The sequence below is a fragment of the Leptopilina boulardi genome, unplaced genomic scaffold (assembly GCF_019393585.1).
Source record: "Leptopilina boulardi isolate dan_hultmark-lab unplaced genomic scaffold, ZJU_Lbou_2.1 LbouV2_351, whole genome shotgun sequence".
NCBI lineage: Eukaryota > Metazoa > Arthropoda > Insecta > Hymenoptera > Figitidae > Leptopilina > Leptopilina boulardi.
The window spans coordinates 3,426,584-3,442,387 of NW_026137920.1; the positions used below are offsets into that span (position 1 = coordinate 3,426,584).

At 29.0% G+C, this 15,804-nt stretch overlaps 2 protein-coding genes across 9 annotated transcripts in view; one reads left to right on the forward strand and one right to left on the reverse strand.

The window, feature by feature from the left end:
• LOC127286158 (ras-related protein Rab-37) overlaps nucleotides 1-15,804 on the forward strand; it is a 293,485-nt gene that overhangs the window by 206,973 nt on the left and 70,708 nt on the right. For 4 of the 8 annotated variants that reach the window (XM_051312493.1, XM_051312492.1, XM_051312497.1 and 1 more), the window contains one exon: nucleotides 13,389-13,530. In XM_051312493.1, the coding sequence (XP_051168450.1) occupies nucleotides 13,389-13,530 (142 nt within the window). Of the gene's footprint in view, nucleotides 1-4,746; nucleotides 4,837-13,318; nucleotides 13,531-15,804 lie in introns of those variants that run through there. The other 4 variants (XM_051312495.1, XM_051312496.1, XM_051312494.1 and 1 more) reach the window with 2 other exon arrangements.
• Nucleotides 11,192-12,825, reverse strand: LOC127286175 (uncharacterized). Its single transcript, XM_051312531.1, has 2 exons — nucleotides 12,541-12,825; nucleotides 11,192-12,456 (listed from the first exon to the last, which is right to left on the reverse strand). The coding sequence occupies exons 1-2, from the start codon at nucleotides 12,622-12,624 to the stop codon at nucleotides 11,668-11,670; spliced, it is 873 nt and encodes a 290-aa protein (XP_051168488.1). The 5' UTR covers nucleotides 12,625-12,825; the 3' UTR covers nucleotides 11,192-11,667.

Genomic DNA, 15,804 nt, shown 5'->3' on the forward strand with positions numbered 1-15,804 from the left:
TTGCTCTTTCACATGCAAAAGTCAGAAATTATTTATGTCAATTACCTTTGACACTATAACGTTCTAAAGACGTGCATGTCAAGCGTGTTCCTTGTTTCTGCTTCTATTTCAATCGCTTGCCCTGTGAAATTTACTTTTGGAAGCTAAGCCTTGTTTCATCGTGGACGGTCACATTTAAAGAATTAATGAATGTTAAGAAATCAAAAGGACCTCGCACAAAATACATTAAAAATCCATTTCGGTCAAATTGTCTGTAACTTTGGGAAAATTAAGTTCAAGTGATTCTGAATAAAAGCTCTTTGGGACATACCCCCCCCCTTCCCGGGTCCGTTTACCCGCTAGAGCTATTTGAAGTTCGAGAGAAAAATTACTTAGACGTCGGTTTTGCCCAGAAAAATTCAATCTATGTTTGTACATGTATAAACATGTACATGTTGTACATGTACATGTATGCATGTATAAACATGCATACAGGTATATATATATATATATATGCATGTTTTATTTATTTTGAGACTTAAAAATTGACTTGATACTTGAATCAAGACTTGCGACTTAATAATTGTGACTTAAAACATAAGAATTAAGACTTGAAAACTTACCTTGTGATTTGTGTCCTGATATTGGGACTTTAGACTCGAGACTTAATGCTCAACAAGGCGACATGACTTAGAACTTGAGAATTGAGACTTTATATGTGAGACTGTAGACTTGACTGGAGAGTTAACACATAGCAAGTGAAAAATTGTACTTAGAACTTGAAACTTAAGTTTTGAGTTTTAAGATATTAGATTTTAGACTTTAGAACTAGCTATAAATAATTTAGGCTTGACTTAGGAATTAAAACTTGTACACATAAGTAGGATATGAGACTAAAAAGATGTACGACTGGAAGTTTGTGAATTGATAAACTTATTTATTGTCACTAATTGTATACATATCTACATCTAAAATGTGATTATTTCTTATTTTAAAATAAATTGACTTTTCATTAATATATGGTATGATTATTTTTATTATTGTAAATAACACAACATGTGAACATAATATTGACGCACTTTATAAAAAATTAACATTTGATATTTTGAAAAGTAACACTTTATATTTTGAAATCTGAGTTTTATACTTTAGAGTTGAGACTTTTAACTTAACTTTTAAACTTAAGAAATGATACTTTAAACTTAACTTAAAAGTTTAGACTTCTTAGACTTTAGACATCCAACTTAATAAAACTTGACTTGTAAACCTTAAACACAGAAGAATACTGATTATGTGCTGTTTAAAAAGATTAAAGTAGGATTTACTTATATTGATAGCTTTTTATCGAGATCGAATTTTGCATAACTCTCATGACTTACCTTTCATACGTCCACTACTTCGATTACTTCATTGCGATTAATATTCATGGCAGCATCCTGTATACTTCGTAATACTTTAAGCGACGGATACTTCACATTTGTCTCATGTCGAGCGTATCCCAAGAACCATAGAACGCAAGTTGCATGAGAACATGCACCCAATGTTCTCGCACCAGCTTTACATGTACAGTAGTACCCGAAAATAGGTTTGTTTTCTTCATTTTGAATCGCTTCATCATCAAATTCTGTATTGAATGAAATCCAGATTTGATAATGCTTATTATTTCTAAAGCGAGAGTAAATTCGAATTCGAAGAAAACCTTCCTCATTAGTGTTTTGGTGAATTTCGATTTCTTGTTCTAACTCGTCTATTTCGTCTTCTGCAGCTATCAAGCTAGAGTCTTGTACGTAAGAGGGTGAAAGATTTAAATGATAAGTTCCAATAGTCAAACCTGTCAAATAGGCGAGAGATAATCGAGGAAATAGTGGTAAATGATCTCCGGTTAATGAGACCTATCTACCTCTGTTTCTTCTAGGATTCTCCAATTCTACTCTCGCTTGCACATTATTTGCTTCCTGACTTTGAATCAGTATGTTCTGAGCCATTTGTGCATCTGCACCATTCATTGTTATTGGGCCGTAATATTTATTAATAATTGCTCCTGCAATTCTGAGAAAATCCTTTAAATAAGGCAAGTGAGAAGTGGATATTACTCGAGAAAAGAATTTAAAAATGTTTTTTAGATGCCCATTCCGCGCCTCCACTATCCATCTGGTTTTCGTTATAATACGCGATTCATTTGCTTCTTGGGTGGAAAACTGACTCTGATTTGGGAGTAGCAAAGGTGGCATCTTAACATTAATTCCTTCTCTTCGAAGAAATGCAATTGAATCTCTGTAACCACGATCAACCATGAAAATGTCCTCTCGTTCAAGCCAATCGCGCATACCATTCATATCCCTTTGAAATTCGCTTAGCAGGATGTTTGCGTCATTGTTTCGTGCATTAGAAAAATAAGGCCCTTGAATATCCAGGATGTATCCATCAGGGCCTACTAACATCGATGGTTTCAGTAAATGTTTTTTTTTTATGCACGCAATACGATTGACGCAATACTTTGAAACAGGAGCTCTTCTCAATATCCAGATAAGTGCAATCAGCGTATATAATAACTTTTGGATTTTGAGGTTCTTCATTATACAAGTGATTACAAAACTCTGTTACATGACTCTGAATATAGTTAGGTCTTGTAATACATGCAAAACCTATATTTTCCGCAACGAATCGTTTTGCTAGAGATTCTCTTACATTTGAAATTGCAAGACTGGCAGCTTGCCTGGAACTATAATTGAACATAATGCGTAAGACGTCGTCACAAAAACCTTGCCGGAGTTTGCAGAGAAAACAGAGGAGATCCTTTTTATTGATGTAACAATGTCCGCCTGCTATATCGACGGGATCATAAAAGGTAAACAGTTCAAGACACTGATCTTTAGACACTCCACTAATCACTTTAAATTCATTATCATTTAAATGACTTTCATCGTTGAACTTATTAAAAGAACTTTCAATCACTCCTTTACGAAAACCTTGCATTAAACGCTGCAGTTCACGACCTTTTATAATATAAGATCTGTTCGTATACCTCAGTTGATCAAGAATAACTTCAGGCAGAAAATCTCTATCATTTAAATGTACATTGCAACATACACAATTTTCAGGAATGTAAATATTTTTAAGAACAAAAACATTTATTCTGCATTCTAAAGTTAACTGGTGGATTTCATGGCGACCATTACAAACCAAACAAGTATGAGAAGATGTTTGGGACAAGACATTTAGTCTCATACACTGTGGGTCATTCTCCAGTATCTCTATTTCTCTAATTATTGTTACGTTACAATTGTTGCATATTCGAGAATTTTCACCTATAACAGCTGCAGGTAATAAAGCTTCATCACGTCTTGATATTGCTATTTGACTCTTTATTTCATTTTCTTCTCCAGTCAATCTTACCATAACTCGTGCTATTAAAAAACGATTACATATAAAGCAAGGGATTCTTCCAAAGTGAGCCATTTCTTTACTAATATTTTCAAACACTAAATGTTAATCAGTTTTGAAATCACTTTAAGTAATATAAGAAAAAAAACGTTTAACTAAAAGTCACTAGTAATATCATCACAATACTATAAACTTAACAAAAAATAACTTTATCAAATCATATCGATTGAAAGAACGATAATTACGGTAGTTACACTCACAATAATATCTGGTGGAGTCTATGGGCAAGATCTACTATGAAATACATTTTCACTTTTAATAAACTAAAAGTTCGCAGTACATTTACTTCAAAACAATATTATCTTCAGAATATTTACATAGACACATATACACTATTCATATTCCTGGGAACACAAGAACTACATGAGGTGTCGAAAATGTAAACAGAAATCTAAACAGGGTGTTCATTAGGTATTGAAACGGTGACATATCTCGAAAAGTGTACATTTTAGAAAAAAATGACAAAAACAATAGTTGTTCACAAAGAAGTTATTGGGCCTAGAAAAGTAGATAACTTCTTTCTGAGTAACTATTGTTTTTGGAATTTTTTAAATTCAAGTATCAAGTTAATTTTTAAATCTTAAAAAAATAAGACATATATATATATATATTGTGACGCGGCATTTTATGCTCGTCACAATATTCCTTATTTTTTATAGATAAATAGTAAAAAATATTCCAGGGTGGGAATCACCATCATTTCTAAAAACAAATAAAAATCAGTATGTTTGTCAAAAGTAATAAAATAACAAGAGAATTGTAAAAATTATAAATATTAAATTACGCAATAGTTGAATAAAATTAAATATACCTGTTGACTCGCCAGATCGATTCAACGGAAACAATAAATTGTTGTCCACATTATCATTTTATTATTTTTCTATTTCATGAAAAATGGACATTAATCGGAGTAATTCTCCGATGCAACAAAATGAGTCAGTTTTTCCATATCATTAATAATGTTTGACGTACCACAAGGGAAGTGCTTCCTGGTGTATATATTCGGAATAGATTCCCGAATATTCAAGAGCACCAGGAAAACGAATATTCATTTGTATACTCAGCTGTCACAACAATGGGAGCGGCCATTTTGGATAGAGAGCGCTATGATGCGCCGTGGCACGGTAGCGTTCTACTTTACCCTCCGGCTTCATGAAAAATATCGACTCGTGATAAATTGATTATCGATAAAGAGAAAGCTTTAATAATTACTTTCACCGGGACTCACCTCTAAAAAGAAAGCGCACAAAGAGACGCCGACTAGCGTGACAGGTCAGCCATTTTTAGTCATTCTCATTCTGGAAGTATATGAGGCAACAAGCCCTTTTTATAAAATAAAATATAATTGTGATTAAAAATTATTAATAACCATGTCAGGACGAGGTTCGTTACGGGGTCGGCGACGTATAGACGGTGAGTCCCGAGTATAATAATTTTGTCAGCCAGATCGGCATATTATTAAATCATTAATTAAAATTATAATATAACCTTCCGTTGTACACAAAAGTTTTCGCGTACTAACATTATAATTGTGAAAATTATTCGGCCTTCTGCCGAATACTTGATTTAATTAAAATAATGAATTAAAGAAATAATTATGAAACAAATTAAGTGAAGTGTTTTACTTGTGTCTTTATCCTTTCCCCCCACTCTCCGCGGGTCATTGGTACAAAACAATGACGTGCTGAGCCAGCAGGCGGATATTATATTATATTCAAATAAATATAGAATGGTTTAGTTATTTTCCATAAAAATAACTTGGCGTCTTAAAAATAATAAATAATTAAAAATAAAGTAACGTGAGAAAATATAATTTAAAATTAATAGTTTTTGGTAAAATTAAAGTAAAAATAACACAAAAAAAATCAATCAAGCAAAAATCACGTTATAATATATATATATATAAAATAATAGTGATAACAAACATAAATTGGATATTTTTGGGCCAAACCGTCGTCAAAGTCATTTTTTTCTCGAACTTCAAATAGCTCCAGCGGGTAAACGGACCCGGGAAGGGCGGGTATGTCCCAAAGAGCTTTTATTCAGAATCACTTGAACTTTATTTTCCCAAAGTTACAGACAATTTGACCGAAATGGATTTTTAATGTATTTTGTGACGGGTCCAACACATTTTAGCTAAAAAAATTTGTGTTTTTTTAAATTCCAGTTAATAAATAAAATAATTGAATTCCTTGCAATAAAACGAATCGATTCGTATATATAATATAAAGTATATTTTACACCCAAAATGAATTGAAATTTTCTTAATTGAGTCGCCGGAAAGTAAAACCACACATAAAATTCTGACTCCCATTGAATTAACATGGCCATCAGAATTTTATGTGTGGTTTTACTTTCCGGCGACTCAACTTTCCAAAAATTTTTATTAATTTAAATCAATTTTTAACTCGAAATATTTTAATTCAATCAATTGAATTAGAAAAATTCATAGCTTCCTCCACGAGGAAGCAAATTTGTTGCTTTACACAATGAAGAAGCAAAATGTTTATGAAATAAACGTAAAGGATCCCCTCTTTGTTTAAGTTTCAACATAATCAATTTCTTATTTCTGACATCAGATTTGTAATCAGCGACCCCGAAAACCCTCTAGTAACAAGTTTTAAGCGAATTGGACGATTTGTTTTAATTCGGCCGCCATATTGGATCCGCTATTTTGAATTTTTCTAGTCTGACATCAGATTCGTAATCAGCGACCCCGAAAACATTAAAAACAACTATGACTTTAGAATTTAAACACAGAAAATTAAAAGGCATTAAAATAAGCTGCAACGCTTCTTATTTTAATCCAATTTTGCTTATTTTAATCCATTTTGGTATTTATTTGGTATAATTTTGGGCAGAGCTTTGGTCCGCTTGACGTGGATCATCCCTTATATATGTCGTACCAGTACGGTACTAGTACAATAAAAGTATGTCGTACTGTTAGAATTATAAAATATGATTACTCGATAAAAGTATAGTACTAGTACAATACCAGTACGTCGTACTTCTGAAATAAGAAGCACAACATACTCGTACGATACAAGTATAATACTGTTACGTCGTACTGGGAATCTTTGCTGGTAATGCCAACCCAACCTCACTTTTTTGACAATTGTCAAATATTGTCAAATATGAACGCGTCACTAAAAACGGTGCAATAAATGTTGGTGAAAAAAGTGGTTTAGGGGTAAGCGGTACAGTTGTTGCCCCCCTCACAGTGATTGCCACCATTACATTACAAACAGAAATAATAACGAAATTTACATATAATATTTTGTTTTATTTATTTATATAAATTCTACAGAATATTCTGCTAATAGTGTAAAAAGATTTTTATTCTTCGACTCACTATTATGAAAATAATAGAGCTTTTCGAGAACAGTGTCCTTAGCTCTTTGAAATTTTGACAATTTAGTTGTAAATTTGCAAGGTTAGTGGTGATACTTTCTTTGATTTTTTAACGAAAAAATTATACATATCATTATTATTTTTTAATTATATGCATGAAAATAAGTTTAATAATAAGTAAAAAAATTTGTTTTAACGTAATTTGACTCGATTTACCGAAAATTATAGAGAACAACTACTATCTTGCAATTAATAACAAATAACAGTCATTGCCCTTCCCGGGCAATGTTTAATTTTTGGTTATTATGTCATTTTTCAGTGATTAACCGTTTATTTTCAAGACTTTTTTGAGATAAGTATTTTTAATTTTTGGACGTTTTTTCATATTTGGTGAATTAATTTTTTAAAATAAAGATGTAATTAGAGCCGCAGCATGTATTAGAATGATTTGTAATATTTTATTAACAATTTTTTAATATGAAGTATGATTTTAGGCTATATCGAAAAAATGCCGAAGGTAAAAAAAGGTGTTTCGTATATGTTTCTTTAAGCAATGAAAAGCTTCAAAATCATGTAATCATTATATCAAATCAAAATAGCCAAAAATAATTTTTATTTTTACAATTGAGTCAGATTCGACAATTTTCCCAAGTTTTTAGGTTAATAGCCCAGTAAAAAATAAAAGATACAAGAACGTCGGATTGCGGTTACAAGCTCAATAGCTGGTAAACGAATCCATGAGAATCTCGGATACAAGCACTTTTCGGTATCCGAAATGATCATAAGCTTGTAAACGCACTGAAGCGGACGACTTTTGTAGGTCTTTTAATCAAGAAAAAACAATTAAATGGATGCAGAAACGATGGAAAATTAAATTAGAAGCAAAAATAAATAATTATTTTTTAAAGAAACGTACATTTAAACAAAAAACAATTATTCTTATTAATTCTAACCTCTGCATTAAAAACATTGTAAAATCAGTGTTTTGTTGGTAATTTTATATTGCTATTCGGAAAATATGGTTTTCTACCTTACCAACGTTGAATATTAATTTAACGAGGGTTTTTTTCGAATTTTCTATTTTAATGCAATTTAAAATGATTTAATTAAAAGGGGGAAAGGAAATTAAAAATGAGCACCGTTTTATGTTTAATAATATTTTGATTATTATGAATTGCTTCTGAAATTGGAAAATCGAAAAACCCACGTTAAATTAATATCCAATATCGGTAAGGTAAAATTACCAACAAAACACTGTTTTTACAATGTTTTTAATGCAGAGGTTAGAATTAGTAAGAATAATTGTTTTTTGTTTAAATGTACGTTTCTTTAAAAAATAATTATTTATTTTTGCTTCTAATTTAATTTTCCATCGTTTCTGCATTCATTTAATTGTTTTTTCTTGATTAAAAGACCTACAAAAGTCGTCCATTTCAGTGCGTTTACAAGCTTATGATCATTTCAGATACCGAAAAGTGCTTGTATCCGAGATTCTCATGGATTCGTTTACCAGCTATTGAGCTTGTAACCGCAATCCGCCGTTCTTGTATCTTTTATTTTTTACTGGGAGTATTATTTACACTTAAAAGTCATATTTAATGAATCTTATTATTGTTAATAAAAGAAAATTATTTTAAAAATTACTTCTTCTTTATTAATTTCAAATTATATTCATTCTTTAATAAATTATGCAAAATTTATAATTTACATTACTATTTTATGTCTAGTGGGCAATCATTGTAAAATTGATGGTCAATCACTGTAAAAATAATGACAATCACTATTTTTTCTGTCATGTGAAGATTTTTTTATTTTTTTTAAATTTATACTAATATTAAATAAACAATTCATTATTATTTTCAGATTAATGGAATATTTTAATTCCTTTACAAATGATTTCATTTCTCATTTCGATAACTAAACATTTGTAATTTGTATAAATATATCCCCTTTTTGCTTATACTGGCAATCACTGTACCGTTTACCCCTATGATGCAGCAAAAGAGTTTTAACGTTTGTAACTTGTGCTTCTGTACTTATATTGAATATCCGAGATTAAATTTATATTAAATTATCGATCTTTATAAGATTTATATTCTTTTACTTTGCCATGCCGCTTTGTGCCATGGTGTTATTTCATTGAAAAACATCAAAATCTTTTCTTTTATAATCTTTTTTATACATTTATATTCAGAAAAATTCATAAATTCGGTCTTGATCATATTAATATATTTTTAAATTTAATTGTGTGTTATTTCGTTATAGTTTTTCTTATACGTATAACATATTTATAGGTTAGGTTGTGATAATATGTGTTTCTTAACATCAAAGCAATTTTAAACATCCAAGTTTAAAATTCTTTTGAAATAATGTTTAAATGTAATCAAATAATCAATTAATATTTGATAATGTTAAATAATATAAAACATCGGATATTTTAAGATAAGTGATATAAATAAAAAAAATTATTGAATAAAAAATTTTCTTTTCAATAATAAATGAAAATAATTAAAATACTATTGTGAGAAGAGAAAGGGGAGGGTATATAATATTTTATATTGTACATCATACTAGTATTGTACGAGTAGAATAACCGTACGATATACTGAATTATTAAAGTCTTTTAGTACGTCATACTTTGATCGTACTTGTATTGTACCAGTACAGCGTAATAATACGACGTACCAGTACAGTACCTGGTACCCTACGGAGGTAGATGGTGGGTACAGTACTAGTACGCTTAGTACGCCGTACTTGTATTGTACTTGCATCGTACTAGTACGCTGGTTATCTGGGTAAATAAAAAAATTCATAAAACAAAACAAACAGTAAAAAAATTTCAAAATATCTATATGAAAATAAATGAGTAGAAAAAAGAATTAAAATAGCACAAAAATAAAAAAATAGTTAATATGTTTAAATAAATAAATAAAAAAAAAACTTCAATGATTTTTAGCCATTTTTCAGCTGTAACACTAAGCGATTGAAATTCCTGTTTTCAATGCACATTTTATTCCCTAAAACCATTTCACCATCGCCAAATATTTCACAAGTTCTTGCAATTCCACCGAGATTTGTAATTCTTTCCACTACTAACAGACCAAAAATGTACATGTTCTTGTACATAATTTTTGTGCAGGTTTCATGTACAAGTACTTTTACATGAACACGTTTATGTTCTTGTACAAGAACATTTGTTTAAAAATGTTTTTGAAAAAAATTTGCAATTTTAATAAATTATAATTATTAGGACCCTTCACTTATGGATGCTAAAAATTATTGCGCAGCAAAAACTAACGTCGGATTCGTAATCAGCGACGCCGAAAACCCCCAAGCAACGATTTTCAAGCCAATTGCTCAACATTTGGAAAATGTTTTTTGCATGTTTTTTTGACACTCTTTTTGAAAAAAAAACCCTAAAATCTAAGGGTTAATTTGACCAAAACACCCCCGTTTCATCTAAAATCAATGAAAAATTACTTTTTCTACTATAAGAAAAAGTTTTCAACCATTTAAATTAAAATCCGAAGGGGGCCAAATGTAGGCCTTAGAAGCTCTCCTCCTTTTTCGAATTTTCTGAATTTCATAAGATTTTTTTAAATTTCAGACAATAATTAAATTTTTTAAAATTGAAAATAATTTATCATATAATTTAAACAAAAATTGACTTTCAAAAGTTTGTAATTGAAAAATACTTTCAAATAATTGACTTTTTTAAGAATATTATAAAAAATAATTAAAAATAATTGATTTTTGCAAAAGTTATTGTTGAAATTATTACATTTCAGAAAAAAATTTAGATGGAAAATTTTGTAAGTAATTAAATTTTTAGAAGGTTTTAAATGGAAATTTTTTAAAATTTTATTTGCTAATTTTTTTTTAATTTTAAACAATTATTGAATATCATAAAATTTATAATTGAAAAATAGTTTAAAATCATTGAATTCTTGAAGAATTGCATGAAAATTATTGAAAATAATTATAATTAATCTGAAGTTTTGTACCTATTTGACTGAATGCTTGACTATATTTGTATTTGAATGCAACAAGGCCCGAAACAATAAATGATTATTGTTGACTTATAGATAAAAAATATTCTATTCATTCAATGTTATCATCATCGATTAACGTCAGAGAATATAAAATTTCTTTTAATATTTATTTTATTCGGAAAAACTGATATAGAATTTAGTAAAAACACAAAATCATGTTGAATTAAAATTATTCATTTTATTAATAATAAACCATCAGACGTTTCGACATCAACGTTAATGTCCTCTTCAGTGTAAATAATTGAATAATCTGTTGAAATAAAAACTTGTTAACATGTACTCTGACGCCATTCGGCGAGTGAGCGTATTGTTTGGCACAAAAAGACATATCATTATAAGGGCATATGAGAAATAACAATCTGACAAACAGTTGTATATATTTATTGCAAATTAAAGATTTCACAGAACACATATAAAACATAATTTAACAATTACATTATTAATATTGTTATAATATTTTACTTTAGTACAGTAAATTTCATAGTTTATGTATGTAATTTATACTAGACTTAATTAATCTAGTTTTCATCCCAATTTCATTTGAGTGTACGCTTCCAAGTCATTAAAACCTCAATGTACGAATATAATTTGCAAATTAATGTTAATATAATGCATTGTAACTTAAAATTATTTTCAATTCCAAATTAAATTTAACAATTTTATTGCATTAAAAAAAATTATTGTAAGAATCATATCATTAATGTGGCATGGCGCAAACCCTACTGTGTTAAAACAAAATTATGGCTATGTGCTACACTACAAAAAATATTTTTAAAAACATCTTATCAACAAGAACTAAAGCATCGAATGATTATTTTAAATTATTTAATTCTGTTCCATTTTATTTTAAGGTCTCCAAACCTGTATTTGATAAAATAAAAGAATTACTTGTTTTTTTATAATTTAATCCTTCGAGATTTGATTTAAAACGACCTGGTTCGGCATGATAAAAATGAATTACATCATTTAACTCAAATTTTTCCACCGCATTAATAAGCTTTGTACCACATGGGGGACAACCTAAAAATTTATACTCAAAAATTGATAAACCATTTCGTTCTAAACTGATCCAAAAATATACTTCTTGTTGAAAGTTCGAATGAATTTTTTTTTGCAATTGTTGTAATTCTATTGTCATGTTCTTGTAATTTATCAATATTGTTAAAAATTCCAAATCATTATAACCTAATGCATGAAATGAATATTTTAAATTATTTTCTATTTTGTGTGAAATTCCTTTTCCTTGTGATTTTGGAAGTGACACATCATTAGAATTGTTAGTTGACAATGGAAACCAGTTTTTGGTTTTAATTATCATCCGTAATGGAACATTTTTTGATGCGGATACCATAGGTACACAATCATAATTTGTTGTTAATGTATTTGTGCAATTTGTTTTTCCGGTAAGATTTAATTTGATTAATTTTTTTTCATGTTGTGGATAAGGAAAACAGAAAAACTTTAAATCTTCTATTTTGGAAGGTGTCTCTACCGTTAAGCTAAATGTTGTACCTTGTTTAATTATTATACCAAAATTAGTATTATCATTGAAGGTTTGATATTTAGTTCTTTGATTGGTCAGTGATCCTGAATTATCTCGAACTAAAGGCTCGATAGCTCGTGCAGTTAGCTAAAAGATGAATTTATAGTTAAATGAAAAATGCATGTGGTGATGAGGCACATTTATCTTTTAATTAATATTTTAAAAACTTACTGTCAAATTCCATGGCAGTGTAGGCTGTGAAATTGTACTCGACACAAATATTAGAAGCAATTTTATTAATATTAACGAAATCATGATTTACTATTTCACGAGTGACTACTCGTTTGACAACTTTGATAAAAAATTAGTTAACTTTTACTTTTTATATATTTTTTACAGTTTACATAGGTGTGAAAATCGGCAGAATTTTTATAATCGATGACGGTAATCGATGACGATAATATTAAATCAATAGAACTTTTTTGGAATAATTCAACAATAATATATAGTTGCTATTGCGTCTATTTGTGTTCTTAATAATAAATTAGAATAAAAAAAATGTCTTTTTATAAAAAATAATAGACGCAAGTAACCATTTCTAGTTTTTATTGTTTGTATAGGTGTTTAAAAATGAACAGAAATTTTTAAACTATGACGTTAATCGGTGACGAAAATAATAAATCAATAAAATATTTTTTTTAATAAGTCAACGAGAATATAGATGTTACTTCCTATATGTGCGTCATTTTTAATAAATTAAAATAAATAATACCCCGTACTCCAGCAGCGAGATACGACCAACTTTTTTCAGAAGCCATGTACGAAAATAATCGTAAGAGTTTCGTACATAAAAGTTGACCGTTGGTCAATATAATTTCTGCCTTATCAAATATGATTAGGTTAATTAAATGTCCAATGACATAAATTTCATTTAACATATATATAATAATATAATGATATTTATAAAAATTAAAATATATAATTAACAATATTATTTTTCTTTAAACAGATAACCGTAGGATTCAATACATTAAACGGAATTACCTTAATTAATTATTATAAGGAATTAACTTTTGCAGAGTTAAGAAATGGTTGGACTATACTCCACTGCCTTGTGAATACTGGTGTTTCACAAGAGGAAGTGACTACTTCTTTGGATTTCAAAGAGTTGAGAACAACTTTGACATTAGAAAAAGAGTTGCAGTTTTTTATAATATGAAGGTAAAAATTTATATAGTTGATATAATTATGCCATTTTCATCAGAAATAAAGATATCAACAATTAATGATTTAAATAAACTTTTGAAAACTGTTGATAAATTAAAATTATTGGACTCTATACAAGCTCGTTTATTAAAAATTATTTAATTTTGTGCGAAATATGACAACATAACCTAAAAATTTTTGACCCAATTCAAAATTGTGTAAACAGATTCATTAAATTTTTCATTAATAGGAAATTACTCATTGAAACGAACTCCTATTTAAAATGTTAAATTCCGATTGAAAACATTAATAATGAATTCGCATTCTTAAAATGTCTGATTCACTAGGCGGTGAATGTATAATGTTTTTTTCTGGATAGATGCACGCCTTGTAATGGAAATATTATAGTGAGCATCTGATAAAATTCTATATATATTCTATATATGAGAGATTCTTTTTCAATCGCCCCAGCCCAAAAAGTCAATGTTCTGGGATTGGCTTCATACTTTGGTAAATTGTTGTCCTATATGACAGTAATAAATCCCTAAAATATAAACTAATTAAAAAAATATTTGTAGAAAGTAGAGGGGGTTGAAGTTTTGACGTTAAGGGTAACATTGTCATTTTCAAATCCGTTTAACTATGACAAAAGTTAATGGATTTTAATTTATCTATAATGAATTTTATTGCATTTTTCACGTACTTTTCAAAAATGTACACGAAATTTAAAAAAAAAAATTTTTAACCCCTTTTTTTCAAAATCAACCCTTATTTTTCGATTTTCACCCCTTCGGGTATTTTTTTTTTTTTTTTTTTTATTTTCATTGGAAAGCTGAGGTTTTTTCCCATGAGCTATGTAAATATGAAAATGGGACAACAATAATTTTGTGAGTAACAGAATATTAAAGTAGGCGGTGCCGATAAGGGGTGTACCTGGAGATCATCTTTGAGGATTTAGATAGGCACCGCCTAATTTAATATTATGTTTCTCACAAAATTATTGTTGTCCCATTTTCATATTTACATAGCTCATGGGAAAAAACCTCAGCTTTCCAATGAAAATAAAAAAAAAACAAAAAAAAATACCCGAAGGGGTGAAAATCGAAAAATAAGGGTTGATTTTAAAAAAAAGGGGTTAAAAATTTTTTTTTTTAAATTTCGTATACATTTTTGAAAAGTACGTGAAAAATGCAATAAAATTCATTATAGATAAATTAAAATCCATTAACTTTTGTCATAGTTAAACGGATTTGAAAATGACAATGTTACCCTTAACGTCAAAACTTCAACCCCCTCTACTTTCTACAAATATTTTTTTAATTAGTTTATATTTTAGGGATTTATTACTATCATATAGGACAACAATTTACCAAAGTATGAAGCCAATCCCAGAACATTGACTTTTTGGGCTGGGGCGATTGAAAAAGAATCTCTCATATATATTAGATAGTGCTAACACGGTAGCATGAATCGCAGCTCCAATCTTTTTTTGCGCTTTCACTTGACAAATGTCATTTTTTCGAGCCTTTTCTGTCATATAGTGCGCTTAATTTCCGAATTCAAAGGCGGCTTTAATGTCACAAAATTTTTAGGCATTTTTTTAATATTTCCTCAGTTGATTCTTTATAGTCATACCCTTTGTAAGAATAGAGGACCAATTTTTTCTCAAAACGTTGTGAATATTACCTTTTTTGAATCATTGTTTTTATTTGGATCGTCGCCAAATAAGGTGAGGACTTCATTATTTAATTAACCCTTTGAAGCATACATTTTTCTTTAACAGGAATTTATCTTTGAAGTGCATTATAGGGGGTTTTAAGGGTCGCTGATTACGAATCCGAAGCCAGATTAAAAAAATTTTCAAAATTCAAAATGGCGGACCCAATATGGCGGACAATTTTTTACAAATTGTTCAAATTTGCTCGAAACTGGTTACTCAGGAGTTTTCGGGGTCGCTGATTACGAATTACGAATTTTTTTAAAATTGATCAAATTGATCACAGACACACACACACACACAAAAGCGCCATTTTGAATTATAAATATCCAAAGTCATATTCATAAACAGCGACATCAAAAACACCGTAGTAACAAATTTCAAGCAAATCCGATTAATTTTTCATTTTGTCATCCGCCATATTGGATCCGCCATTTTGAATTTTGAAAATCTTATGCCAGATTCGTAGTGAGCGACCCCGAAAACTTTAAAGACATTATTGTTAGGTTATTTCCTATTGTTGTTTAGTCACAATTACATTTATTGTAAAAGAATCGCTATTTTTAAACTTA

Excerpts from the sequence above, each read along its gene's own strand:
- LOC127286175 (XM_051312531.1), bottom strand. The coding sequence starts at position 12,624 with ATGATTTCGTTAATATTAATAAAATTGCTTCTAATATTTGTGTCGAGT. Across the intron at positions 12,457-12,540 it reads CACTGCCATGGAATTTGACA|CTAACTGCACGAGCTATCGA; the intron begins GTAAGTTTTTAA and ends TTCATCTTTTAG.